General features: G+C 39.2%; 1 protein-coding gene across 4 annotated transcripts in view; it reads left to right on the top strand.

Annotated features, from left to right (window-relative positions):
* FBXW7 (F-box and WD repeat domain containing 7) overlaps window positions 1-26,139 on the top strand; it is a 176,985-nt gene that overhangs the window by 145,811 nt on the left and 5,035 nt on the right. For 2 of the 4 annotated variants that reach the window (XM_059844380.1, XM_059844381.1), the window contains 8 exons: window positions 477-559; window positions 3,660-3,801; window positions 10,954-11,088; window positions 15,352-15,475; window positions 17,331-17,467; window positions 19,121-19,234; window positions 22,314-22,495; window positions 23,555-23,780. In XM_059844380.1, coding sequence (XP_059700363.1) covers window positions 477-559; window positions 3,660-3,801; window positions 10,954-11,088; window positions 15,352-15,475; window positions 17,331-17,467; window positions 19,121-19,234; window positions 22,314-22,495; window positions 23,555-23,780 — 1,143 coding nt within the window. Of the gene's footprint in view, window positions 1-476; window positions 560-3,659; window positions 3,802-10,953; window positions 11,089-15,351; window positions 15,476-17,330; window positions 17,468-19,120; window positions 19,235-22,313; window positions 22,496-23,554; window positions 23,781-26,139 lie in introns of those variants that run through there. The other 2 variants (XM_059844383.1, XR_009486218.1) reach the window with 2 other exon arrangements.

The following is a 26,139-nucleotide window of genomic DNA, read 5'->3' as shown; positions in this document are numbered from 1 at the left end:
TAGGCCCTGAAATAAATATGGTTTATAATGCAGATAGGCTACCTAAAATTTAACCATTTAAATTAGAGATTAAGCAATGAACCTGAACACAAAGAATCCATGGCTTTGGTTTAGTTCCTTTCCTCCTCTCCTGGGAGGACAGAGAGAGAATAGTTTAGTGAATAAACTAACACAAAATAAATTAACACAGTTCCGCACACTTTTGCACAATTTGGGAATTAAAAGAATGTAATTCCAATAGATTTTGGACCCTAAAAGAGCAATAATATATAACATGCACCCTCTAAAACATGTATCAAATATTGTTGAATTCAGAAAATAAAATACTGCTTTAAGTGATTCTATGAGTGTCAACTTTTTTGAAATTTGATATAAAAGTAGAAGGTAAAAATGTGTTAATTTTACAGAAGTACACATAAGTAAGGTTGATTGTGTAACTAAATCCGTGTTGTTACTCTTTTTCCCTCACCTTGCAGATGAAGAGAAAGTTGGACCATGGCTCCGAGGTCCGTTCTTTCTCTCTGGGAAAGAAACCCTGCAAAGTCTCAGAATACACAAGGTAATTAAATGCAATGACAGATCACTGGATCCTGATTCCTGCGTATATCCTGGCTTTCCAATTGCTGAGCCTGATTAATTAAGCTCCTCTTAATGTTAAAACACTGTAAAGCAAAGAAGAGGTGGTATCAGCATTTGTATATTGCTTTGCTAATTTAAATTACGTGAACTGAAGATGAGTTTTAATGAAGTAGCCAGACTTGCATTTCTTCAGTTGAGGTTTGTGTTTCATTCTAAATATAGCATGCCCATTTACTTAAGAGACTTTTTGAGGGCTAGAGCATTCTTGGGAATAAAGTCAATCAGATTTTAAAAAGGGACATAACGATAAACCCTAAGACTATTAAAATTGTGATCAAATGTATCACTTTGCTATGGTAACAGGAGTGAGAGAATGGAAATTCATGTAGGCAGAGCAGACCATCTGATCTTAACAGGAACACACACGTACTTGCTATGCACAATGTGAAAGTATTAGGGGTTCTGCTTTGCTTCCTTGCTGCTCCTGTGTGGTGCCAGGAAGCACAAATCCCTGCTGCTGTTCCCATCAGGTAAAGCTTTGTGGGGTAAAGCACTCCTAACCATGAGCAGCAGCAGCAGAGCAGGGCTGTGGATGCATGCCTTGCAACTGCATTCTTACTATGTAGTTGCCATAACAATTGTGCTTGGATGTCACACTGCTTCCCATCCTGTTTGAATTTACACTATGTTGCGTTTTTTTCCCCACTACAAGCATGGTCCCTCCCATGAGCCTCCCAAGGCTCTCTGGAAATGGCACTTCTTTTGAATGCACTACAATAGTATTCAGTCACTGATGGCTCTTGCAAAGTAGTTTCTATTTTATTTCTCTTGCTTTAAGAGGTTTATCAGGTGATGAGTGCAAACTTAGGTAGCAGGTCCTAGGGTTGCTTTTCAGATGTGTGAATGCTGCAGCAGAGTAAAGGAGGTGATGTGCTGTTGCTGAGACGCACTTGTTGCAAGCTTCCACATCCACCCAGGCCTGCAGGTGGTGTCTTCTGATTTCTGAGTCAGTCTAATGGAAGGACTCTCTTGTTGGCCACCATTTCTTAGTTGACACAGTGGGAGTTCTCTGCACTCCCAGGAGAGTAAACAGTTCAGCATCAAAGAAAGCGCGCTTTTTTGTCAAGTGTGTCTGTCAGGTTCAGAGGGACTGCTGGGCTTGTCCAGCTTCCACAGAGACCTGACTCGTTTCAGGAGGATGAAAACATAGAGGAAAAATAAAGCATGAACAAGTGTCTTCTGGTTTCATCTGAGGTCAATGGAAAGAAACTTTTAGATCATGTTTTGAATAACTATTTTTGACTGAGAACCGGTTTACAGCAGAAGAAAGTAAAGTGTACCAGTTCTACTGGGGCAAGTTCGAGGCTACCTAGTACTCAGAAACAATAAAAGCTAATTTCAGGTGCCTTATTTTGGACCTTGAATGATAGGCCTTGTGCTGGATCTCTATGCAGGTGATTAGAATGACTAAGCTGTAAAATCACATTTTTATTTTAAAAACACTTTTAACTGATGTTACTTGGATTTTGAGTAGTTATTGGCCGAAAAGAATCCTTAAGTAACATTTGATCCTCCTCTCTTAAACTCTTTGATTTGGTTTTATCTAAAAAATATGTAGGCAAATGATGCAGTTCTTGTGCTTGCTTGTTTCCATTTTCCCTAGGATCAGGGACTCTAAAATTGACCAGCTGATGAACTTTGTTTGCATATAACAGGTAAAGTCAGTAAACAAATGCCATTGGGAGGATCCTTCATCTCTGAAACAGTATTTTCATACCAGCTTCTGTTTCTGTTATTACTCAGCAAAATGAACAGTTAAAAATAGGCCTGCTCAAACCAATCTTTACTTTTCTTGACCAGTTTGGGTAAATGTTAGGACATGCTATGATTGTCCCTCGGAATAAGGAAGAGTAGAGTGAAATATTTGTAGAGCATAATGAGGTAAATATTAAAATGAACTTGCCTTGCATCATTTAAAGCTGTTGCTGTAGCCACTGAAAAATCAGTAAACCCTCTAAGCTCATGCCTACTAACAAGCTGGGTTTATCCTACAAAAAAGCAGAGGGTTTTTTGGAGTCTTGCACTATATTTAAAGTAGTATTTAAATACTACTGGGGTTCCATATTTCCTGCTAGGGAATACAGTTTTGATATTCTATGAATGAAGTACTTTATATTATGTACAAAAAAAACAAAACAAAACCACCCCCCCCCAAAAAAAAAACAAAAAACCAAAACCAAAAGAAAAACCAATCCTGAAAATGAAAAAAACAACCGAACAAAAAAACCACCAAACCAGAAAACACAGTCAGCTGTATTTCTTTAGACTCCCACAATAGTAGCTTAATCCCAGCTCTTTTAAAAGTTCAATTCTGTACGAATGAGCTGGTTTTTAACATGTCAGAGTGAAAAAATCAAACTGTGATTCAGAGAGCACCTTTGGCTGCTTTTCCCTTTTCACTTCACACCCCCCCCTTTAATTCCTGTGTCACTCCATCAACACACAAACTTTAAAAGATTATATAGAGTATTTCAAAGCCCACTTCCAGACCACTAAGCCACTTGAACTGCTTGATATTAGTAGCTCTTTGTCAACAAAATATATTAAAACCTAAAAATAGATTTTTTTTTTTCCTTTCTGTTTGGAGATGGAGCAGCACTAGCACATTTCACATACAGGTGGAACTCTGAGATCTGGCTTCCTACATCCCCAGTCAGAAGGCAGCAGTGTAGCCCAGAAGGAAAGGAAACACTCTGGCAAGGAAAGGAATGTGTAAACCTGTATCTTTACACCCAACTTGCTGGGCAGTTAACAGAGTGATAATCTTTCAGCCTTGAAATGTGATCCCTATTTCTCCCCTAGCTGGAGGGCTAGCACTGCAGTGGTAGAAGCAGGCAGATTTATCCAAGTGAGGGGCTGACCTCTTGAGTGACCAGCAGAACAATTCTTCACGCTAATGCTTTTGCTTGAAGCTAAAGAGTTTAAGTAATAGTTGCAAATTATATACTAGATTTTTTTGCTCTCTTGTGAATTTTCCTTGATGTTTTACCCATGGCTGTCACTTTTTGTTTGTATGGCAGTACCACGGGGCTGGTGCCGTGTTCCGCCACGCCGACGACGTTTGGGGACCTGCGGGCAGCCAATGGCCAGGGACAGCAGCGGCGCCGCATTACATCTGTGCAGCCACCCTCCGGCCTCCAGGAATGGCTGAAAATGTTCCAGGTAACCATGCTTGCAGAAAGAAGCATCTGAAGCAACTCTGCCTCCATGGTTTATGTCAGGGAGCGCTTCAGTAGAGTTGGTCTTCCTTGTACATCCCAGAATGTCTCTGCCATTGATTTCGCGTTCTCTTGCAATAGCAAATGGGCATTGGCTTTAAGGAATACTTGTTCCCAGTTTCAGCACAAAATAACAGCTTTAACTGGTTTCCTAATAACATAATCCTTCCTGTTTAATGCTTTCACATCTTCTGCAAAGTCTGTCCGACGTGTAAGGGCTACCTGCATGGCCTCAAGCCATTTTTGCTCGAGACTAGTAAGCTTCGGTGCATGGTTTGCTTCAATGCAATTACGGCTCTAGATTTGTCACAAGTCTGGTGTCTTCTAAGAATAGAAAGAAAAGTTTATCAAAAATAGATTAAAAGGAAACTCAATGTGTATTTTTACTCATCTCTGTGTACTGAACATGTCAGCCAGCACATGGGTACACAGCTGAAGGAAGAGGATTTTCGTATCTTTTAAAATGCCTTCAGCAACGCCTAAAAATTACTGATCTGGACAAAAGAAAAGATGTGAAGGAGAAAGCTATGGACTACTTGCAGAGGTTGGAACTGAAATCCGCCTGGACACCAGTCAGGGAGCACATGAGACAATTTTGTATATGTTAATACAAGCAAGGTTTGGGGCAAGCTTCCCCTTCTGGTCCATAGCCTGTACCATGGAGATCTTAACATTTTGCTCTGTGTTTTTAAGAAGCAGAGATGAGTCTTAGTCATTGATTTGAAAAATGGAAATATTATGTCTTCCTATCTTGATTAATAAACCGTTCCTTCTAAAAGCATTTCTAAAAGGAGCAACTAACAAATACAGGCATTGTTTCAATTACTGTAACAGGCAAAGATAAAAGAACAATATTGTAGATACAGGTATCTATCATACAATTTTGCAGGCAGAAGTGTGCTTTGGCTTGATTCATGCTGCCACATAATACCATTGATCTCAATCACTGTCAGTTCTGAACATTAAAATAATAATGTAGAACCTCTTTCCTCTTTATTTTTACACTTTATGATCTGCTTAAACCAGTGGAAGCTTGAAATTAGGATTCTTGTACACATCATTCAATTTCTTAAAAATATTCACATTTAATTACTGTGGTGTATCTTTTCTGAGACTGTTCATAGAAATATGTCTTTTTAACCCCTAAGAATCATATTTGAATGGTACTCTGTATATTTATATGGTAATGTAATACTACATTGTATTTTAACATTTTGTAATGTTAGAACATTTGTACTAACAAAAGCTATTTTATTACAATATGTAACCTACATTGATGTAAGATTGATAGTTAGTGACAGTTACATATTTTTGAAAAAGATCATGAAAGGCTGAAGTGTTTAAAAGTGGTGCAGACACCCATGACAGTAAGAGCAGTGCTATTGGCTGTTTGGTTAGGATGAGTAGTCTGTAAGCCCATGAAAATTTTGCCTGTGTAGACACATGTGTACAGCGTGTAATGCAGAAAACATGTTTTAATACATATATATTTAGATACTTTCAACTTGTCAGAATACTTAGTTGCAGTACTAAATGCCTAAATGCTGATCTATACTATTGAGAGAGAGAGGGAGAGGCCTCTCTCTCCTGTCTGGAGATCACTGAGCAGCACTTATTGATCATGTCTGTCACTGGTAGTTTTTATTGCATTCACAAAAGGGAGTCCCTTACTTTTGAAGAAAAGCTTTCAGAGTCATGTAGCTCTATCTCAGTGTTACATCTGCTTGCCTCCTCATTTTCTATGTGCTTATTTTTCACATGAGTTTCATGAATGGGGCAGGTCTTAAACAGCCAAATGATAAAAGCACATTCATAGGGGAGGTAGCTCTGCCCAAAGGGCAGGATTAAATGGCACATGCAGCATCATTCTTGCAATACAAAGTTTTTCCTGTAGAGAAACAGGAATGGGAGAGCTTTCTTTGTGTATTGTGTACTTACTAGTCCAGCTTAATAGCTCTCTCATCTTATGTGAAAATATAATTCCAAATAATTTTAAAGCTAATTTTCTAGAGGCATGTGAGGGGGACATATGTACTGTTTGAAGTAAAACTGTTCTTTGGCCTAGAAGCTGGCAGTGACCAGTGATACTTAGCTATTTTGAGGACTCTCACCTGTATGTTGGCCTTCAGTCCTTCTCCTGTGTTATCTTTACAGATAAAATCAAGACCACTTTGCAAATATTAAGAAAACTTAAGATGGTCTATCAGGTTTTTTTGTAAAATTTACTTTTTATATGTATTTCCTATTGTTATGTTTTATAATCGATCTAAGCCTTTTGTTTTTAAAGTAGTGAAATAATGCAGAAGGGAGAAACAGTTGTATAGTTGCACTTTATCTTTAAAAATAAAGTTGTATATGGATTTCAGTGAAGTCTGGAGAGAAGAATAGAAAGGCATTTTATTAGATTCAAGCCAGTTAATTTCTTAAAGGCCTGTTTATTTTTTCTGGTTTGCAGTGGCTCTTGACTTCAGGTCTTTTTAAAATCCACTTTAAGAGTTTTTAAAACCCAGTGCCCAAGTGTGTCTTTACCAAATTTCTTCCTTTACAAGAAGCTTTAAATCACCAAATTGCTTGGCATAAGGAAAAAAAGTCAGCTGGATGCTAAGTTCAGTCAGATGTGGTATGTGCTTTAAAAATTATTAAGCTCTCCATTCTTCCTACTTCATATACTTAGGGTGTTGTGGTCTTTTATTTAAGTAATTTATTTTAAAATGGCATTTTCATGGAAAATTGATTTTGAAAAGTTGTTCCATACACACCAATACAGGCAATCACTTTGAATAACTAGTGAATGCTGTCATTTTACCTACATCCGGAAGCATTTTTTTTCACAGCAGTTTAGATAGTGTCCAAAATGCTTTTGCCATATCTGGCATTTTTTACATAAGTAGTTGGCTTAGTCACCTAAATTCAAGGAGAGACTGCTTACCATTCTCCCTTCCAAAGATGCTGAGGAATGAATACATGTACAACTGAGTAGTCCACCTCTTACTGAAGCAGGCATAAAGATTGTACCATAAGCAGCATTGCAGCATTTTCTGCTCTGTGTCTTGTGGTGGGACTAGGTCAAGGGTTGGAGTTTCTGTGCTACCCCTGCGTGCAGCTCTGGAGAGATCTGCACTGCAGCTTCACACCCCTCTTGGCTGCATCACCATTCCTGGCTCATTCCAGAGCAGTCCTGCAGACTTAGAGCAGCTCCCCTGCCCGTCCCTTGGGTTTGGCCCTTGTGGCAGTTTTGTTACATACAAGTTCAGCTGGTTTCAGGAGGAACTCTACGTTATCCAACCTCTGGAAGGGTTGTGGAGTCCGAGCCAGTCACAGCTCCTCTAGACAAGGTCCACCATGTGTGCTCCAAATGTTGGGCCCTGGAGACCAGGCTGGGGACTGGGCTCTGATATGGGTTAATGAGGGGACTTCAGCACTAGCTGCTCCTGAGTCCCTCCTGGTGTGACAAACTACTTGCTGTACAGCTCTACAGCTGTAGATGGTGTTTCTTTCGGTGCTTATGTGCTATTTTTATCCAGACTGAGATACCCTCGGGGTGTGGGATGGCAGGGTTTTGGATAACTGATCCAAGAGCTGGACAGAAGCAGGCTCCAAGAAGAGCCCTTCTGCAGGTCTCAGTAATGACAGACCTCCATTAACAGAATTTAGTAATGGAGAACAGCACCCTGAAGTTAAACTCTTTAAAATAGATTGTCCTTAATATACCTATTATAGCAGAAGGATATAATTGCTACAAGCTGTAATTGTATAAATTGAAGGTAGCAGGTGAGAGCTGAGCAATAGAAGAGTGCAGGTCATGGAAGACGAGAGGTGCAGAAACAGATGATGATAAAAAAACAGGTGGCAGGTCAGACAGGAGGTGTGGGGTGGAAGTTGTAGAAGCAGCAAAGATGTTGTTTATATTGATTGTAAAAAAGGGAAGACATTTACCCAGAGTGGTGCAGGGGGAAAAGAAGGGATAGTTTTCAGTTAGGTAGTGCCATTGTTACAGCAGCTGCTTTACTGGATGAGGGAGGAAAGGCTGGTATGAACAGCCAAAAGGCTTTGGCTGACAAATCAACACCTTCCTGAGGAAATGGGAGCAAAGAGGGGATATGTTTCTTTAGGATTCTGAAATCATTCAAAGAGCAGTATCAGTGGGCCCTGCTGGCTTCCCAAGGGCTATGTTAATGAATCCTGGAGTTATCTTTTCCAAGGGAAACCCTGCTCATAATAAAAACTTCAGTTCAATTTTACATTAAAATTAAATTTCAGTTTTGAAGACAAGGAAAGCAAAGGAAGACAATTAAGCAAAAGTATTTTAAAGATAAAGTATATTCTTTACAAGGACCTTCAATTTGAAAGGGAATTGCCTGGTAGAATTCCAAGGTGTCTGGTCACGGCACAACCTGTCTCAAAAGTCTCTGGTCTTCTACAAAGTTTGAAATTTTGCAAACCACAGTTACATTTTCTTTCTGTTTTGCAATGTTTGTTTACTGTTGTTTCTCATCAAAGCCACAGTTACTCCTTTTCCCTTCTGCCTGATGAGCGACATGTAGTTTTCTTGCAAGTGGATCAAGCTACAGGGCCCAGAAACAGAATTTACTAGTCTTCATTAATGCAAACAGTTGTGTTCATCTGGCAAGGCTTCCTCCTAATTTTCCATGCCAGACATTTCCCTCAGAGACCCCTTACCAACTGTAGCTGGAGGTTTGTTTGCTTAAGTGAAAGACTGAGGGGACAATGTCCTAGAGACAACATTTTGTAGCAGTTGATTGCTTAAGAAGATCCATAGGAAGCTGCCTGTACCCATCCCCTAATGATGACAGACAGATAAAAGAGGGTTCTGCTTTTAGTCATTAGCAACTCTTTCTCATTCTTGAATCTTTTCCCTTTTCTGTCCAGATCTGTATTAAGTTTTAAAAACCAACTGAGTGTAAGAGAGTTACAGATTAAGATAGCATACAGTGACGTTATAAATCAATAACATGTTGGTAACTGCTAGTAACATTTGCCACAGTAGCAAACAATGCTCTTCAGTTAGTTATTCTAATTTAGTAAATGTAGCTGCTTATAAATTAAGAGACTGACCTTGGAAATTTATATTATAAGGAAGTAGCACAAGTATTGCTTTCCCTCTTTTTAATTCCCCTAAATTCAAACACGGCTGACAGATGACATTAAAGACTGCAAACGTTTGTACCTAACACCAGCTAAGCTGTGGGTTAATGAAACAAACAGCAGTTGGAAAATTGGTGAGATAAACAGTACTTCAGTGCATAATTTATGGAGAACTGCTCTGTGATGCAAATGTTTCTATTGAAAGAAATTTATAACAAAAGCTGTTTACAACAGCACTGCTGCAACTTTGGCTGAGACAGTCTTGTTTCTTTTTAATATTCTGAGGTATTGGGTGTGGGACATGGAAACCCTCATCTCCCGTGGTGATACTGCACACACACAGGTGGATGGGGAACGTTTTCTTGCCAGCTTAAACCATTTTTACAGTTGCCTACAGTGTGTGGAAAGGCTCAGGTCAGGAACTTCCTCCTCCATTAGGGTAGGCTGTCCAGTACCTGGCATGCATTTGCTGCAGGGCAGGGCCATGGCAGTGGGGTGAGGCAGCTGCTGTGCACGCTGCTCCTGCGGCATTCCCAGAGAGTGCTGCCTCCATAACCGAGCCACCTCCACTGCCCTGAGGGACTCGGGTCACTAGGAAGTCCCCATGGCCATCATTTGGGTAAATTATACTTCTACTGACATTTCAAGTATTTTGATGTTTTAAATAGGGAGAAATGATGCAATGCCGTGATCTTTTTATGTCGAGTAAAGCTGGGTATTTTATCTGATTGCATTCACTTCAGAAATTCCACCTTCTTCTTCACTTGCCCCATTGTTCTGGCAGAAACTACACAGTACACTAACATTGTAGTATTGTGGACACCAGAGTGAATTTTCAGAATCCAATCCAAATTGAGAGCATAAGTAGTAAAGGTCCTAAGATATATGGCAGACTAAAACAGATACAGAAATCAAAACTGTAAGGTATCTTGCCCTCATTTTTAAGTTTGAGTTAGCCTCTTATGGTAACTGTAATATCATTTGTATGTGCTAATTTACTTGTAAATGTCACTCTAGAAGACATTTGAGAATAGGAATGTGAACCTGCTCTCAAAATCGTGATGTCTCATTTTCTCTGTAAGGTTATATTTGTGACTCTAATTCTGTTGCTAAATCAGTTAGCAGTAGCTGTTGTTTTTTCTTTAAGTTTTCTTTCTTTAAATTGTTTTCATATAACGAATCAAAGCTCTTTGATGAGCACAAATGAGTTTAAGACATGATTTTTAGATCCTCAGTATATTAAGTTACAATTTTTTTTCCCTACAAATGATGCTACTAATCTGCTATGCTCCCAGTTGAGTGCCTTATTAAAATCTTCAAATTTTATAGCACCCATTAGTAAAAATGTGGAGTAAGAAAATTACCAATCAAAATTCCCTGTTTATTCAAGTGTAAGTTGATACTTACAAAATATGCATTGGTTTATAGCCAGGATTCTGAAATTACAACATTGTCACTTAGGGACACACTGTAGTAATAATCAGAGAGTAAGCTAATGTACTTTTCAAGAAAGTTTTTTACTTTCCATTCCTCTTATTTCAAGATTTTGGTCTACCAGATGAAACATGAAGATTAAAAGCTATCATCTCACTTGAATGCACAATAGAGAAAGGGTGTTCATTCTATTGCAACCCCTCCGTTGTCTCTAGCATGTGTGTAGATTTCATCAACTTCAAAAGAAGCTTAATTAATTCAATTATTATTACTAAATATTATTATCTATTTAATTGCCAATCTCTATGTGCATATAACAAATCCTTTCTTAGCTTATGAATTAGTGTAGTAATTTTGAATATTTTGTGTTGATTAACTCCTCACTTTTGTGTCATTAGCATGAGCATTTATCTCCTGGCTTTTTATATGCTTGTATATAGTTCGATGAGGAAACTTAATTTGTCTTATTGGCACAGCAGTGGCACTTACTGATATAAACCAAACCAGTTTGTTAAACTAAGCTCACTCTTTCTTCTTTCTTCTTCTTCCCTTGCAGAGCTGGAGCGGACCAGAGAAGTTACTTGCTTTAGATGAACTCATTGATAGTTGTGAACCAACACAAGTAAAACACATGATGCAAGTGATAGAGCCCCAGTTTCAAAGAGACTTCATTTCCTTGCTCCCAAAAGAGGTGAGAATTTTGGGGTAATAATGCATTCTGAAGTGCCTTGGCTGCCATCTTTAGGAAACTTCTGTGCTGATTTTGCCAGCGTAGTGATGTAAACTCATGTTAGAGGGTCACTGTTTGGAACACTGCCATAGCATGTCTGCTGTAATTTCAGGTTGACATATCTCTGTCTCTTGATAGCATTTAGATACTTGGAAATACAGATGACCCCTTTAAACAAAATCCCAGTAGCTCTAAAAATATCTCTGTATCTTAATTGGGCCAATTGTGCTTTTTTTGGGAACTAATTCTGTCAGGGCACACACACAAAGATTTCCTCTGGATGTAAGACCTCTCTGCACATTATTCCCTGAGTGTAAGCATTATTTTTAATGCTGTAAGTGGTGAGTGTTTTGTTAATGTTATTTTTTAATTTATTTTAGACAAACAGAATCCTAAAATCTCTACCAAATATACAAAAAGTAAACCCAGAAAAGCACTTCTTACCAAGGATCAAGCCAAACTGTAATTAGCAGATCTTACAGTAAATCCTTCACTGAAAGTCAGATCATGTTGTATCCAGTTAAAGAGAAACTGAGATTTTGGTGTGTGTAATTAAGTGCTGTCCACACAAGAGTAATTTGTGATGTCATCACAACTAGAACATGAGGGTGGATATGCCAGGTTATAAACCCAGTTTGCTGCACTTATTGAATAAATGTATTTTAGTTGACTTATAAATAGTACTTCTCACCTTGATTGATTTTAGGGAGTTACATCTCAATTCCTAACACTTTGCAAAGGAAGTTCTTTTAAGTTATTCTGGTGTTTGTATTTTTTTGCTATGTTTGACATGGTTTTATTACCTGAAGACTGTTTCATGTCTCTGTTCTTTGACACTCTTTTCTGACATATATCCTATTTTTGAATACTTGAATGTACAAACCCCTTCTTTCCTTTACTACACTGTCATATCTTCACAAGTCTGGAAGTGTCACAGCCTTCCCTTGCTGGCTGGCATTTGTCAGGGTTGGAATCATTTATGCAGCAAGTATTAACTTAGCACACAGGCCAGGAGATTAGTATTTAGAGAAGTAATTCCTGCAGCAGCCTTCTCAGGGAGTGGAAAGGACACTGGGGGAGGAAAAGAGTTCAGCAGCACCTTTGCATGGTTGCCATATTTCCAGAGAAGCTGTCCAAAGCATCAGAGACAGAGGAAGGCATCAAGACTTTGTATTTTGAAGAGACAGAAGATACTTTGCCACTTCTGCATCTATTCAGTCTGGAAATTTAACAGACAATTGGTAACAGTAACTCAGAGATCAGTTCTCTTTGCACGATTTTGTGGCAGTACTCATTGAAGTACAACCAGTGATCTGTAACTGAAGATGTTATAATTTCAGTTTGCACAATTTCTTCACAGAAGGAATACAGTGCTTAGCAGTTAAGCTTCCTCACTTAGGTATCTTCCCTCCCCTGTAAACTACTAATGTTTAATTTGTTTATTTCTTGTGGGTATTCCTGGCTCTTTAAACCAGAATATTGTAATATGTAGCTTCATGACAGGCTGACTTCACCAGTGAAGTTGGCTTGAATAATTTTTGCTTCCTAACCCCGAGTCACTGTCACCAAAATTACCCGAGTTATAAAAAGCCAAGGAGCTGCCTCCACCATCTCCTGTGCTGTTCCCCAGCCAGATCTCCTCAGCAGGGCTGTCCCCAGCTGCTGAGTGCTAGCTGCAGTGGGGGGTGCTGCTCTGGGGCATGAGTGAGTTGTTGGGGTCAGTAATTCCATGAGGAGGCTTCCCTGGCAAAGGCAGCACCCTGTGAAAACTCGCTCCCTTGGGCTGTCGCTCCGCATTAACATCTGTGGGTAGCTCCAGTGCTGCTGGATGCGATGCACTGATCTTATTACCAAACCAGAGCACGAAGATGGTGTGGACAGGAGGGCTTTGCTTCAAAACCATTGTCTGCAATGCAAAGGCAGTAACTGAAATGCCAAATAACTGTGGAAATGTTTATTTTCCTCCCAATAAAGCAGCAGGCAAACAGTTAATATGAAATAAGTACTCTTGTTTTCTTGCTGAGACTTTAGAAATAATTATTCAAATTACTTATTTATGAAAATCAGGTCGAGAAACCAATAGATAAAGAGTTCTGCTGAAATCAGTCATAGAAATGTTGTTGGTTCTTTGTGTTTAAGTGAAAAAAAAGGCAAGGAACTGCTTGCTATTGGGTGTTATTAACACTTCAACAGAGGGTAGTCATAAATCCAGTTCAGTCAAAGGTCAGATCTTTGCTACCTGAAATTTTCTTATAACTAGATCCATGAGCTGAGACAAAGGGATGTCATCCATTGCTAATCCTAAACTCAGCTGTGGGCTGTGCTGACCATTCATGACTATTTAGATAAATGTAGTCTAAAATAAATGTTACCCATATTTAACCTGGTTTAGAATCAGTTGGCTCATAGGTTTAATTAACACCAGCTTAGCAAATGTCTGTGTTTGTATAGATAGTAATTTTTAAGCAATATTTAAACAAACTGCTGTCAGCTGAGGAACATTCGGCAAAAAATGGAAAGGGGCCGTGTCATGTTTGAGTTTTGTCACATGCAGGTCTCTGTGATGTGTGTTAGGAAACAACTCTTCCTCAAGAATTTCACATGCCAGGAATGAAGACAGAATGTCTAAAAGGACCAGTACAGTTGTTGCTCCTGTAATAGAGCCATACACCAGATCCCAAATGCAGACTCCCCGAGTAAAGGGAGAAGAAGGTTCTTCAGGTTTGTGGCCTGGAGTGCCTACAGGATCTAACACATCATTTAAGGCACAGGTCCCTCTAATGTGGAGTGCTGTGTGCTCCCCATGAGCTGCAGGTGATGACTTGCAAACAAGGTGTGTGTGCAACCAAAATGCAAGTAGTCGTGATGTGCTGAATTTTTATTTCCTGCTCACACTGGCTTGTCTAGATTACTAAATGTTTCTCACAAAATAAAGTGAAAAATCTTCTGAGGTCAACAGCCTGCAGTTGTGACTTCCTCAGCAAATTTCAGTCTTTGCTGCTTTGAAGGGCAGATTCTGTTTATATCTTTCTGTCTGTCTATCTGTCTAATCTCATCATTTCAGCTAAAAATTAAATTGAAAGTCCTAAACAAAATAGGTGGCAAGCAGAAGTAAAAGTGGGTGATCTGATTTCCTTGACAGCTTCTGCATCCTGTTAATTACTGACAAAGTCCCCTCTGTGAGCATGTTAGTAGTTCTCTGCATTATTGTTTATCAATAGTGTTCTTTCTGCAGAGATTTTAGAGACTGTTCATTTCCTGTGACTTTGCTGCATCTTACTTATTTTCCGTGACTAGAGTAGGGAGTTGTGTTGTTGCTGTAAAGTAGAAAAGCTGTACTTGGTCATCACACCCTTAATGATACATTCTTTGTGTTTTGGGCTGTGACTTATATGCCTCTGTTTAAGGCTTCATGGAGATGTGGAGATTTTGGGGGCTTTGTTGTGGTCACTATATGGCTTAGCTCAGTCAGAGAATGTCTGAATTTTCCCCAATAAACTTTAGTTTTGTCACGTGGAAGAGCTCATCTTCCATTTGCTTTCTGGTGCTCGTTAGGATTTGCCCTGTGGTTTTGGTAAGAAGTTGTACTAAAGTTACATGTCTTGGTCCTACTGCATCCCAATCCATAAAGCTCCTTGTAACTCCACATAGGAGTGTGTTTGAATTCTCAGCAGAAAATGAGCAATACCTACACTGCCTTTCCTACGGCTGCAGAGTGGTTTGAGCTCTGGGGAATGTAGCATTTACTTGTTCTCTATTTGGGCTTTCTCAGTGATGTTACTCATCACAATGTACATCCCTATTTGCTCACATGGTGAGCGCTGTACTTTTTAGTTCAGCTCTCAAAATAACTTTTGTTGAAATTGTTAGGTAAAATAACATAGACATAATTACTTTGGTAATAATTTTTCTAATGATTCAAAGTAATGTGGCTTATACTTTTTAAAAAAATGTAGTAATTATTTCAGCTGACACCTATTTTCTTGCAAATGCAAGAATCATTTTGTGATATGATCTGTAAGTATTTAGTTACTTACAATGATTGTTATATTTCCACATGCCCACAGGAATAAACTGGAGTCTGTTAAGTTTCAGAGATTGTTTAATAATTTATCGTTCCAATTTTCTGTATTTCAGCCCCTGATGTGTGATAGTAAATGGAGTTATTTCACTTTTCTCTTCAAAAGCAGTGCAGAAAATACACTTTCTTCTTCTTTTTTACAGCTGGCACTGTATGTGCTGTCATTCCTGGAACCCAGGGACCTTCTGCAGGCAGCCCAGACATGTCGTTACTGGAGAATTCTGGCTGAAGATAATCTTCTCTGGAGAGAGAAATGCAAAGAGGAGGGTGAGGCTGAGCAAAATGATGGATGTAATGGTCAAAGTGTTGCCATCATAAAAAGTGCAGTTCATTTACATAATAAGCTTAAAGTTTTACGAAAACAATTCTTGTGACTTTAGATTTAGTGCTAGTTATGCTTTAAGCTACGTGGTATGTATCTCTGTTGAAAGCAGGAAATAGAAATAATCCATGGAGTGCTGGAGTTTAGGCTTGAATATCTTGTTTATAAAGTATGCTAGTTGCATGATTTTAGAATACAGTTGGGATTGCTTTTTGAGGATTGTGTTTATTCAAAATGCAACCAAAAGAAATAACAGCTGAGGTGTAAAAATGATAGGAGTATAGCCTGGCAGTTGTACCATGCTGGAAAAACTGTTTCAGTGGTTGGTAGAAGCGCTGCTGTAATTTCATGTCACTTGCAGGGTAATTAAGGCAGAGATGGCACATGGTAGTGGGAGATGGTGCTAAAAGGTTTGCTTGGAGAGGGACACACAGTCCATTAGCCACATGGATATTATCCTGCTCATGCCAATTCCAGAAGATATGGTGCTCCAGCACTGATATGAATGGGCAAAAAAAAGCTCCCATGAAAGTAGCCATGTATATGTGCACATGGAGAATGCAAGCTCTTATTTTTAAGGATAATTATAGGAACAAGGAGTCAGGGGGAAAGGGGGGGTAGAAGACACATACATATGATCCCAGAGCAGTCTCATCTTGGACGCAGAACCCTGTCCGGACTGCCTTGGATTATGGAGACAAGGACTTCTGAAGGGTTGATGCAAAGGCTTCAAAAACCAAAAAAAATGTCAATTGTAGCTGGCTATTTGTGAGGGCACCTAATTTGTTTTCTTTTGTGATGGAAAGCAGGTGTCTGACCTCCTAAATCTTCTCTAAAGATTCTCCTCTTAAAAATTTCAGTGAAAATGTATTAAAAGGACAGAGTGATAAAAAAGGAGAAGGTTGAGAGGGGAATGAGCTTACATTTGTGAGCTTACAAGTAAGAATAAATACATCCAGGCAGGAGAGCACAGGCAAGCAGGCCAGTATTGCAACCTGCTTAGCCTCAGTGAGCTGCTCAGTAACACGAAGGAGCCCTTAATTCAAGATTGCAGGCAGAGAGGGGGCTAAAGGCAGAAGAGTGAAATCCACATACTGGCAAGACACAAGACTCCTGCCAGTAATGAAATGCAGTGGAGAGAAGAGCTGCATAGAAAAGAGAGCAGGGTGAGAGAATTGTAAAAAAAGCTGTATCTGTAGTAGCAAGGGTAAAACAAAGCTCTGCTGCTTAAGTGTCAAGTCAGAAAGGGCATAGCTATACTTAAATTCCAGCCAAGAGAGGACAGTGCCAAAAGCACTGAGCCTTTCAGATCAAGAAAGTAATTAAAAGCTCACTAATACCAGGAGTCACAATGAACTTAAAGGTAATGAAGATGGATGACCAGAGTGGAGAACCACAGACAGAAAGGTTGACTTCTTGAACTGTTCCAGAATAAGCATATAAATGGTTAAGGAGGTTTTTGGACAGCACCCATTTTTAAAAGGCAATATTCTGCTGCATTGCCTCAGAAAGGGGGATCCAGACCCGAGCTAGGAGGTTGCCAGCAAGGAATGATGAACTAGAGCATTTTTAGTTGTGATTATGGTAATGATTATGCTGAACTGTCAAGGACAGAGGGAGTATAAATCTCTGAGGAGCAGGGTGGTGTCATTGACACACAAATGTTGGCATGCAGGAGATTGTTACATTTCTGCCATATTTCAATGTCAGGGGTCACAGTAAAGGTTTGGGTGGGAAAGTGTTTCCTGTGGGGTGGCCTCATCTCTTCCCCTCCCCCCCCTTTTTTAAATTCCATTTTAGGAATTGATGAACCATTACATATCAAGAGGAGGAAAGTAATAAAACCAGGCTTTATACACAGTCCGTGGAAAAGCGCCTACATCAGACAGCATAGGATTGATACCAACTGGCGGCGAGGAGAGCTGAAATCGCCCAAGGTGAGGTTCTGAGCTCTGTGCACGGGGCCGTGAACAAAGCAGGAGCAGCTCGTGGCTCGGGTTCTTTCCTTTGGACAAACAAGACTATCCATGCACAAAAAGCAGTGAATTGCTACAGAAAAAAATAATTTGTCTTTTAGCTTACCCTGGCTTTGAATTATATTCTGACCACCATTTTGGCAATGTGTTACGTTTCTTACTGCAGAACCCTTTCACCGCTCTTCTAAGAATTTCTGTTCAATTTTGTGAATTCTTATAAATACGCCAGTCTCTTTGAGACAGGTAATCATGGAGAATTGATTTGAAATACTTATATTTAAACATACAGACACATATATTGTACGTATATTGTACGTATTGGTAGAGCTGGGTCACGTTGCAACCTAATACTCCACAACTGTTCTGTGATCAATTCATGCTTTATTTTTAAATATATTCTTCTAAATTGAGCAGCACAAGACAATAACTTCATTCTGTGTTAAGATGTCTATGGGGTTTTCTAAATGTTAAAATTCTTTTAATGACATTGATATTTATCATTACATCCTTTCCAAATGAAGGCATGAAGCAATATTTCAAACCTTTTGTAAATAAAATAGCAACTCTGTAATCAAACCTGATAATGATCAAGCAGCCAGAAATGTCAAGAAAACCCATATTCATGGCTTTTTAAGGTTTTAAGGCAATTTACCCGTTTTCTTAATTAAAAATAACAAAATAAAATAAGAACAAAAGAATTCCCTTGGAAAACCTGTGGCTAAATCCTGCTGTTTATTTGGCTGTGACTTATGAACATCTCTGGCAACGGTTCTGCATTTCTTGCGCTGATCTGCCACATCAAGTTATCTTGGAATTATTATTAAAATTACAGCCTCTGGCATTATCCAAATGCCATTTCATTTCAACAAACATCTTAAAAAATGTTTGGATATCTTAAATAAAAAATTCTTCTTCCTATGTATTCTACTAATGATTTTTTTTTCTTTTTTGCTGTATTGCAATAAGATATACAGAACTACAGTTTTTCCAAAATCAAGCATTGAAAATCCCACCTCTATAAAGCAACATTCCAGTCCACGTTCCCAGCACATGGAATTGTTGCTTTTGTTTCCATTTAATTGAGTTGATGGTTTTCCAGTATTTGACTTTGGTGCTGACTGGCATTTAACAAAATACAATGCTTGGCTGATAAGGGAAAAAAATAGATGTAGTCAGCCTTGACCACTGAAATACAAATACACAGCAAATAATCAGCCCATCCTTTTCATTCAAGATTGAAACAAAAGGTAACAGTCAATTGAAAATCAACTGAAAAATAAAGAGATGGAATAACTGCAGAGGACTAGAGCAGTGTCCAGTTACTAATTCAGCCCACTTTTGTCAGTGCTTTTTCCTGGTACTTTCAGGAGGCTTGCAGTAGCTGTAGTGTGCCTGCTAAGCAATGCAGCATCACTCCATGGAAGGAGGGAAACACCTTCTTTGGTCCCAGCTGGTGGTAAATTAGACTTGACACACGGGATTAAGGGGCCTTATTATTACTGAAGCAACTCTAGCATTTTGTAATTTATGAATCAGGAGAGCACTTTGTTTCTCCTGCTTCTCTAATCTCCTGCATTAAATTGTGACTGTTGCTTTTGTGTTCTTGGTTGCCAGGTGCTCAAGGGCCACGATGACCACGTGATCACGTGCCTGCAGTTCTGCGGGAACCGCATCGTGAGCGGCTCCGACGACAACACGCTCAAAGTGTGGTCAGCAGTGACAGGCAAGGTGAGGTGGCTGCTCTGCTGGATTCTCTGGGAATGAGCCACAGGCAGGGCAGTGGCACAGCAAAAGTGCTGCTGTGCCATCAGATCACGCTGCAGGGTGGCCTTGGGTGCTCTGGGGCAGGAATTAGAAGATGTACCGGATAAACGTGGGTTGCCTTTTCCCACACAGAAACTCCTCCAGTTCAAAAAAGTCACCTTGATGTGAAATTGCAATGCTGCTCATGTTACCACTGGCATATATCCTTGTTCTCTTGGCAATTCTGCAATTCTTGTGGAGTCGTTTGTGACATGGATTTTAAAGAATTTGGACAGAAACATTACTTTATCTTCCTTAAAGCTTAACTTGGGCTGCATTTACCCCTCTGAATCTCTTTTTCTCACTTATCTTCTAGCATTCTTTCTATTGTCTTCAAGTTTTTGCAGTGGAGTGTTCATTTTACTGGCTCAGATTTCAAATACAGAGTTTGTTTTTCTTTCCAAGCTACTATATTGCTGAGCCACAAAAAAAAAAGAAAAATTAACTTGCTTTAGGTTTAAATATTTCCTATTAAATTAGATCCAGCTCAGGCAGGAATTTAATAAGCTTCAATAATTTAATTCTGGCTTAGAGGAGCAAAACAATATGTGCAATCAAAAAGACAGTACTGAGCATTTCAGTCATGTTAGAACATCACAGCTACTCAGCCAACAGGTTTTTTTTTTGTTGTTTTTTTTTTTTGAGGTGACTGACCAACCAAGGGTGTAGAAAAGGCCTTGGGGGAACAGTACTTTTTCCTTTTAGACTGGTATTGTGTGCACTTAAATGGTATGGGTAACAACAGGACAGCTGCTGAGGATAACGTGTTTAGGATGTAAAAGGTATCCACTTCATAATGTGGAAGCTGAATGTATTCAGCATTTGTCATTGCATGCCCAGAAGATCCTTGAAGGGATTGTTAATCCTACTGTGGGTAAGAATAAAATTAAGAGCCATAGGCAGCCTCACCCTGCTGCTGTTGGCTTCCCTACAAAAAACTGTCTAATGAAGGATCCCGTAATGAAATTTACGTCTATTTTAATTGAAAAGGGCAACCTAAACACAAATGAAAAATACTTTTCTTTGTACATACCACACTCCCAAAAGCAAAATGTTCCCTTAAATATATCAAATTAAGCTCAGTGGCATGACTTAACAATTACTGTTCAGTAATTTTTTGAAAGTAATTACAAAACCTAGTGTGGCCATTTACCCCAAACCTTTAAGAGAGCCAGAAATTGTGTCTGAAAGATGGAAGCATGCTGTATCAGCCCTCATGCTTACTGATGCTGAAGAATTAATAAAATAAAGAAACCCTAAAGGTTGGTTTGTGCAAATGAACATGACTAAATAATTCCCCTGACAGATGTAAAGCCCAAAAAAAGGATTCTGTGTTCTTGCTGCTTTAACAAGATGATTTCTTAAAATATGAGCACATTGGATGATATAAGAAAAAAAAGAGAGCTGTAGAAATGAACATCAGTGATGAACTGAAAAAGATGGATTTGATAACACTGAATTAAGCCAGGAGCCAGTAATTGCAGAAAACTGGTTAAAAAATTGTTAAAGAACAGTACAACAAAAAAGCAAATGATTTTCAAGGATGCTAGAAAGAACAGGATATTAACAACAGGAATTACTATTCTGTCACTGATGCAGAAAAAATACTTTGGAAGAAAATTCATGTGATGGAAATACAGCATGCAGTGATAATAGAACATTTCAGCAGAAACTCATGCTTACTACTGAAGTTATGGTTTTTCTTATTAGAGTTGATCCAGATAATCTGTGTTTGATTTTTTTTTTTTCCCCTAAAGTAACCTTTGGCTTAATATTAGTGCATTTTCAAAAGGTATGAACACAAGGAGAAGATTCAGGACAGGACAGCTAGAAAGCCAAAATGCATCAATGTTTAAATGGAGCAAACTAAAAGACTGGGTATTTAGGAAACCCTATCTCAGAAAAAAAATATTGGACTGTGTCAAGAGGAGTCAGCTAACAGGTAAAGGAAGGCCACGGCAATTAATGCCACTTAGCATTAGATTACAGAAAAAGAGATCCTCAAACTGCCTTGACCTCTTTTCTCATGCAGTTACAGGTTGGACTGATAAAAATAATAGTGCAGAAGTAGATGGCTGTGTGCACTGAAAGACTCTATCCCCATGACAGAACTGAAGAAAATAGAATAATGCAAAAATCAACATGGCACATATTTAAATGGGTTAGAAAATGGGTAATTATAGAGATCATGTTGCTAAAGTAAATGCAGAATCTTCATGGAGTATCTTTCTAGAGGAGTCTTGCAAGGATCTTTCCTTGTCTGTACTAATTAGCATTTATTGCTGCCTGGTGGGAAAGCATATACAGTCATTACTTGTAGGGAAAACAGGATGGGGGACAGAGACAAGCCATTGTTCCGGGCTGACAGGGGTTTTATAGAAGAAGGTGTGAGCAAACACTGTCTGTAGATGGTGAGAAATTATGTCATACATTTGGGATCAGAGAAGAGAGGCTGTGCTTATGTAGTGTGGGATTCTCTTCTGGGCAACAAAAAAGTCTGAAAAAGGTCTGAAACATGGTTTTGCAGGAGGGATGCTGTAGCTGTGGCTTACAGAGAGCAGTGTTTCTTGGATAAATAAACAGAAAAATACAACAAAAATCTATGGTTTATAGATTGGTGGTTAAACTACCAAGTGTGTGCTCTCTGCACTTCTAACACACTTCAAAAAGCTATTGGAAATCCTGCAGTGACTCAGAAAAATGCCAGGAATATGACTCATGGCTGCAAAACATGTCCTTGTATTGAGAAATATGGAAAGACAGCTTAGTTTGTCAAGGGAAAGATTACAAGAAATAATCCTTATAGTTGAAGTACCAACAGTTGAGAGAGAAATTTGATGAGTATTTTTTTAAAAGGGGAATTTTTTTGTTAGATCAGAGAGAAGTCTCCAGGGGTCTTCTGGCTCTTGCTATGAGAGCTGACTCTTACCTCCAAGACTGCTTTTTCTTAAAGTATCCATTCCCCTGTGTCAAAAGGGTAACTAAGGAAAATGTTTCTTTTCAGTGTTTGAGAACACTGGTTGGGCACACAGGAGGAGTGTGGTCATCACAGATGAGGGACAATATCATCATCAGTGGCTCTACGGACAGAACGTTGAAGGTCTGGAACGCTGAGACCGGGGAGTGCATCCACACCTTGTACGGACACACCTCCACCGTGCGCTGCATGCATCTCCACGAGAAAAGGTGAGTGAGCCTTGGTGCAGAGCCACTGCCACAGCCTGGCCAGCATTTGGACACTCCAGCTCACAGAAGGTGCTCCTGAAACCTGGGCACCTCATCCAGCACCGAGTGAAACGCAAACCAGGCAAAACATAAATCAACAGAAGGGAGGAGATGATTAATAGGGGCAGAAGCATAAGAATACTAAATGAAGAACTGAAATTGAGTCATGTACTTCAAAAAGTCACAGTCTGCGTTATTTTAAAGCTAATTCTTTGTTACACCATGATCCAGTCTCCCACACGGAATAATTTCTTCTTTTGTCAATGCTACAGACTTTTACTCATTTTACCAAATAGCCTTCTAAGTATTGTCACTAAGTATTGCAGTATTTTATTTAAATTTTAACTGATTATAACATAATTTTTGCAAGAATCATGTCTTGATTCAACAAACATTAGCAGAGCTCTGTTATTTGGCTGTGGTATGGAGTTGTTGACAGATTGTTGGTTGCATTTCTTCTCTTTTGAAGAGTGATGAGGTTTTTCTATATAAATTCCATTAATGTTCATTCCATCTCATTTCTGTTACTGCCCAAAAAAAACCATATAAAAGTATAAACTGAAAAAAAAAAATCAAGCAGAATAGCTGTTACTTTACTAAAAGTGAAATTTCTGAAGATCTTTGTTTATTTGTTATAATTAGTCAACTCAGTTATTAAAACAGGATGCCTGTAGCACCGGCTGGAGCTCACCATGTTCATAAGCTTTCATAAGTAGATACAACAGTCCACAGAATTTCTCATGGCATTGTTTTGCTGTTCAGGAATGAAGAGCCTTTTTAAATGCTGATTGCTAATTCTATCAAATAGATCCTGAGGAGGTGAGTAGAGAAAGGAAGAAGAGCACTCCAGTCATTTGAGACCCCATTAAAATGTCACACCCGGCCAGAACTTTGGTGGCCGGTGCACCAACTCTATCTGATGTCCCAGACTGAAACTCAGAAGCCATTTGTAGCCAAATTTGATTGCTGTAGTACTTCCATGTCCAGTGCTGAGCACAGGAGGGGCTCTCGTTGCTGCAGGGTGGTCAGTGGCTCTCGAGACGCGACGCTGCGAGTGTGGGACATAGAGACGGGCCAGTGCTTGCACGTCCTGATGGGCCATGTCGCCGCAGTTCGGTGCGTTCAGTATGATGGCAGAAGGGTTGTAAGTGGTGCATATGATTTTATGGTCAAAGTGTGGGATCCAGAGACAGAGACCTGTCTGCACACACTGCAAGGGCATACTAACAGAGTCTACTCGTTACAGGTATGTGCTTTTTATCTGCTGCTTTAGTTTCCTTAAGTAATGTTTAAAGTCAGTTTATTTCATCTTGTTTATTAAGTTGTGGGTACCTAGTACAGAATTGTATAGACCACAAGCATACAGAGGCATATACATTTGTAATAAACACCTCTTTCATTTTGTTACACTAGTTATACGTTGTCTTAATTTAGAAACTGAAATTTTTTTAGAGTAGCGTTTTTTAAAGGACCCGGTACAATAAAGCCCAAGTCTCTATACCAGCAAGTTAGGTTGTTGTGGATTGATGGGTTGTTTGGTTGAGATTTTTTTTTTTTTCAAATCTTGCATGTATTTTGGAGTTATGTTTTTGCTTTTCTCAAGAAATTCCAAATTTACTGTTTTAAATAAATCAGAGGATATAGCAATTGACAGTGTGCCAAAAACCCTATTGGATTAATGTTCTGATTTATGGAGTTCTGTTTATCCTCATTTTCTAGTCCCATCTTCCAATTCTAAACTATAATTCAGAGTAAGGCTGAACCTAAAACTTTAATAAACCTATGTAAATCTCTAGCTCTCTACTTCCTCTTCTCTAAGTACAGGCCAGATATACAAGTGTGAGACTGTTTCAACATCAACACGTTAATGGAGGTGCAGGTTATTATGGTGCTGCTTTGTGGCATCTCTCTATTGCCCACCAGTTACCCACAAAGCTGGCAAAGATACACACAGACCTCATGTCTTGGGTCTTCTTACCTTTACTAACCCAAAACATCATCTTGTTCATTCACAGAGTCAAAGCATCACTTCCAGGCATTGAAAGGCAAAAGAAATTAATTTCATGCTTGTGCCTGTTCACACCACAGTCTGGCAGGACTTGAAAAAGAAATCAACAAAGACAGTTCAAAATTGGGAAATGGCATTCAGCATGTAACTGCTCTGGTTTGTGACTCAGAAAGTGAAGCTCAGTGCTAGAGACATTTTTCACAAAGTATATCATATCTCCCCATAATATATTAAATATGAACAAAGTTCCTAATTGGTTTCCTTTCCCAAAAATACGTAGCAAAATCTATCAAAAACTCCAGCCCTTCTCTTACATTCATATGCTGAGGAGTGCTCTCTAGACAAGCAGAAATCAAGTTATAAATGCTCTACTACCTACCTACCCACCTACCCACTTACCCACCGACCTCTCTACCTCTCAGAAATATTCTGAGGATTTATTTTGTGTGAGGCAGTTTGGGAACAGAAGTTTTTCTGCCTTATGTTCACCACTGGCTCTTGTTTTGGCTTACGAATATTTATGTCTCACTCTGGTACTGTAGTAATAATGGATCAAATGACTGGGTTGTGTTCCACATCAATATATTCTGAAACAAGGGAGAAGGGGGGTCAGGGAGGGCAAGCTGGAGGCTACAGGTGCTTACAGGTTTGGAACAGAAAGATTCTTTAAAATTGCCTAATGGCTCCTGTTCTTCAGCCTAAAGTAGCCCCAAAGAGCAGATCTCCCATAAATAGAATAATCACTTGGAATAAGCCAGTCCTCCATGGCAGGTTCTATTATCTCTCCATATTTTTCCATGTGTAGACCTAATATTTTCCAGAGATCCTTATGCAGCAGTTGAAGACCACTAACCATGCTGAGTTTTCTTACTCTTTCTTACGTGCCTTTGCAGTAACCCACAGATTCTCAGGGTTCATGGATAACTCACTGATCCAAAACCATTGTTTGTTTCACTGCAGCTCCATCAATTCCTCTGGATGTTCAGCCTTAAACCTTTCTTTCTGAATACCTTATGAACAGGGAGTACACTTAGTTTGTGGGAAAGGAGCAAAAGAATTCAAAATTTGTGACATCAATCAGGTTTAATTCTTTTTAGGATAGAAAAATATTTTCTAGTGTTCTCAAGTCTCTTGGGCTGTCTGGCAGTCCTTGTCTTTTTATCTGAAGTCAGATTATTTCCCATCCTCTTTTGAAAGCAGGGAACCCAAAAGAGGGTCCAGTCCAAGTCTTATCAATGCCTGCTAGAAGTGAAAGGATATTTTTTTATGCCTTCCATTCAGATACCAGAGGGTCTTTTTTAGTGTATTTTCACCAGGAATTCGGTGCATACAGCAGATAAGCAGTCTGTGTGCCAGTCACTCTTCATTCTTTTGAATCTGGGTGCCATGCCCAACCATGTCTGACTGCAGAGATCTAAGATACTCATTTTCTGCAGGTCTTATAAGAAGCAGCAGCCCCAGATAGTCTAGTTCCCTTAACTGGGTTTGTTCCTTGCCTTATCAGGTACCAGTCAGTCCACGTGGACAAGAAGTGTCAGATTGCCTTAAATGTAACCAAGATTCCTGTCCAGCCTCCCTTCTCCCAAGCTGCAGCTGT

This window comes from Haemorhous mexicanus, chromosome 4, assembly GCF_027477595.1.
Source record: "Haemorhous mexicanus isolate bHaeMex1 chromosome 4, bHaeMex1.pri, whole genome shotgun sequence".
NCBI classification, from domain to species: domain Eukaryota; kingdom Metazoa; phylum Chordata; class Aves; order Passeriformes; family Fringillidae; genus Haemorhous; species Haemorhous mexicanus.
This window is presented reverse-complemented; position numbering and strand designations above follow the sequence as displayed.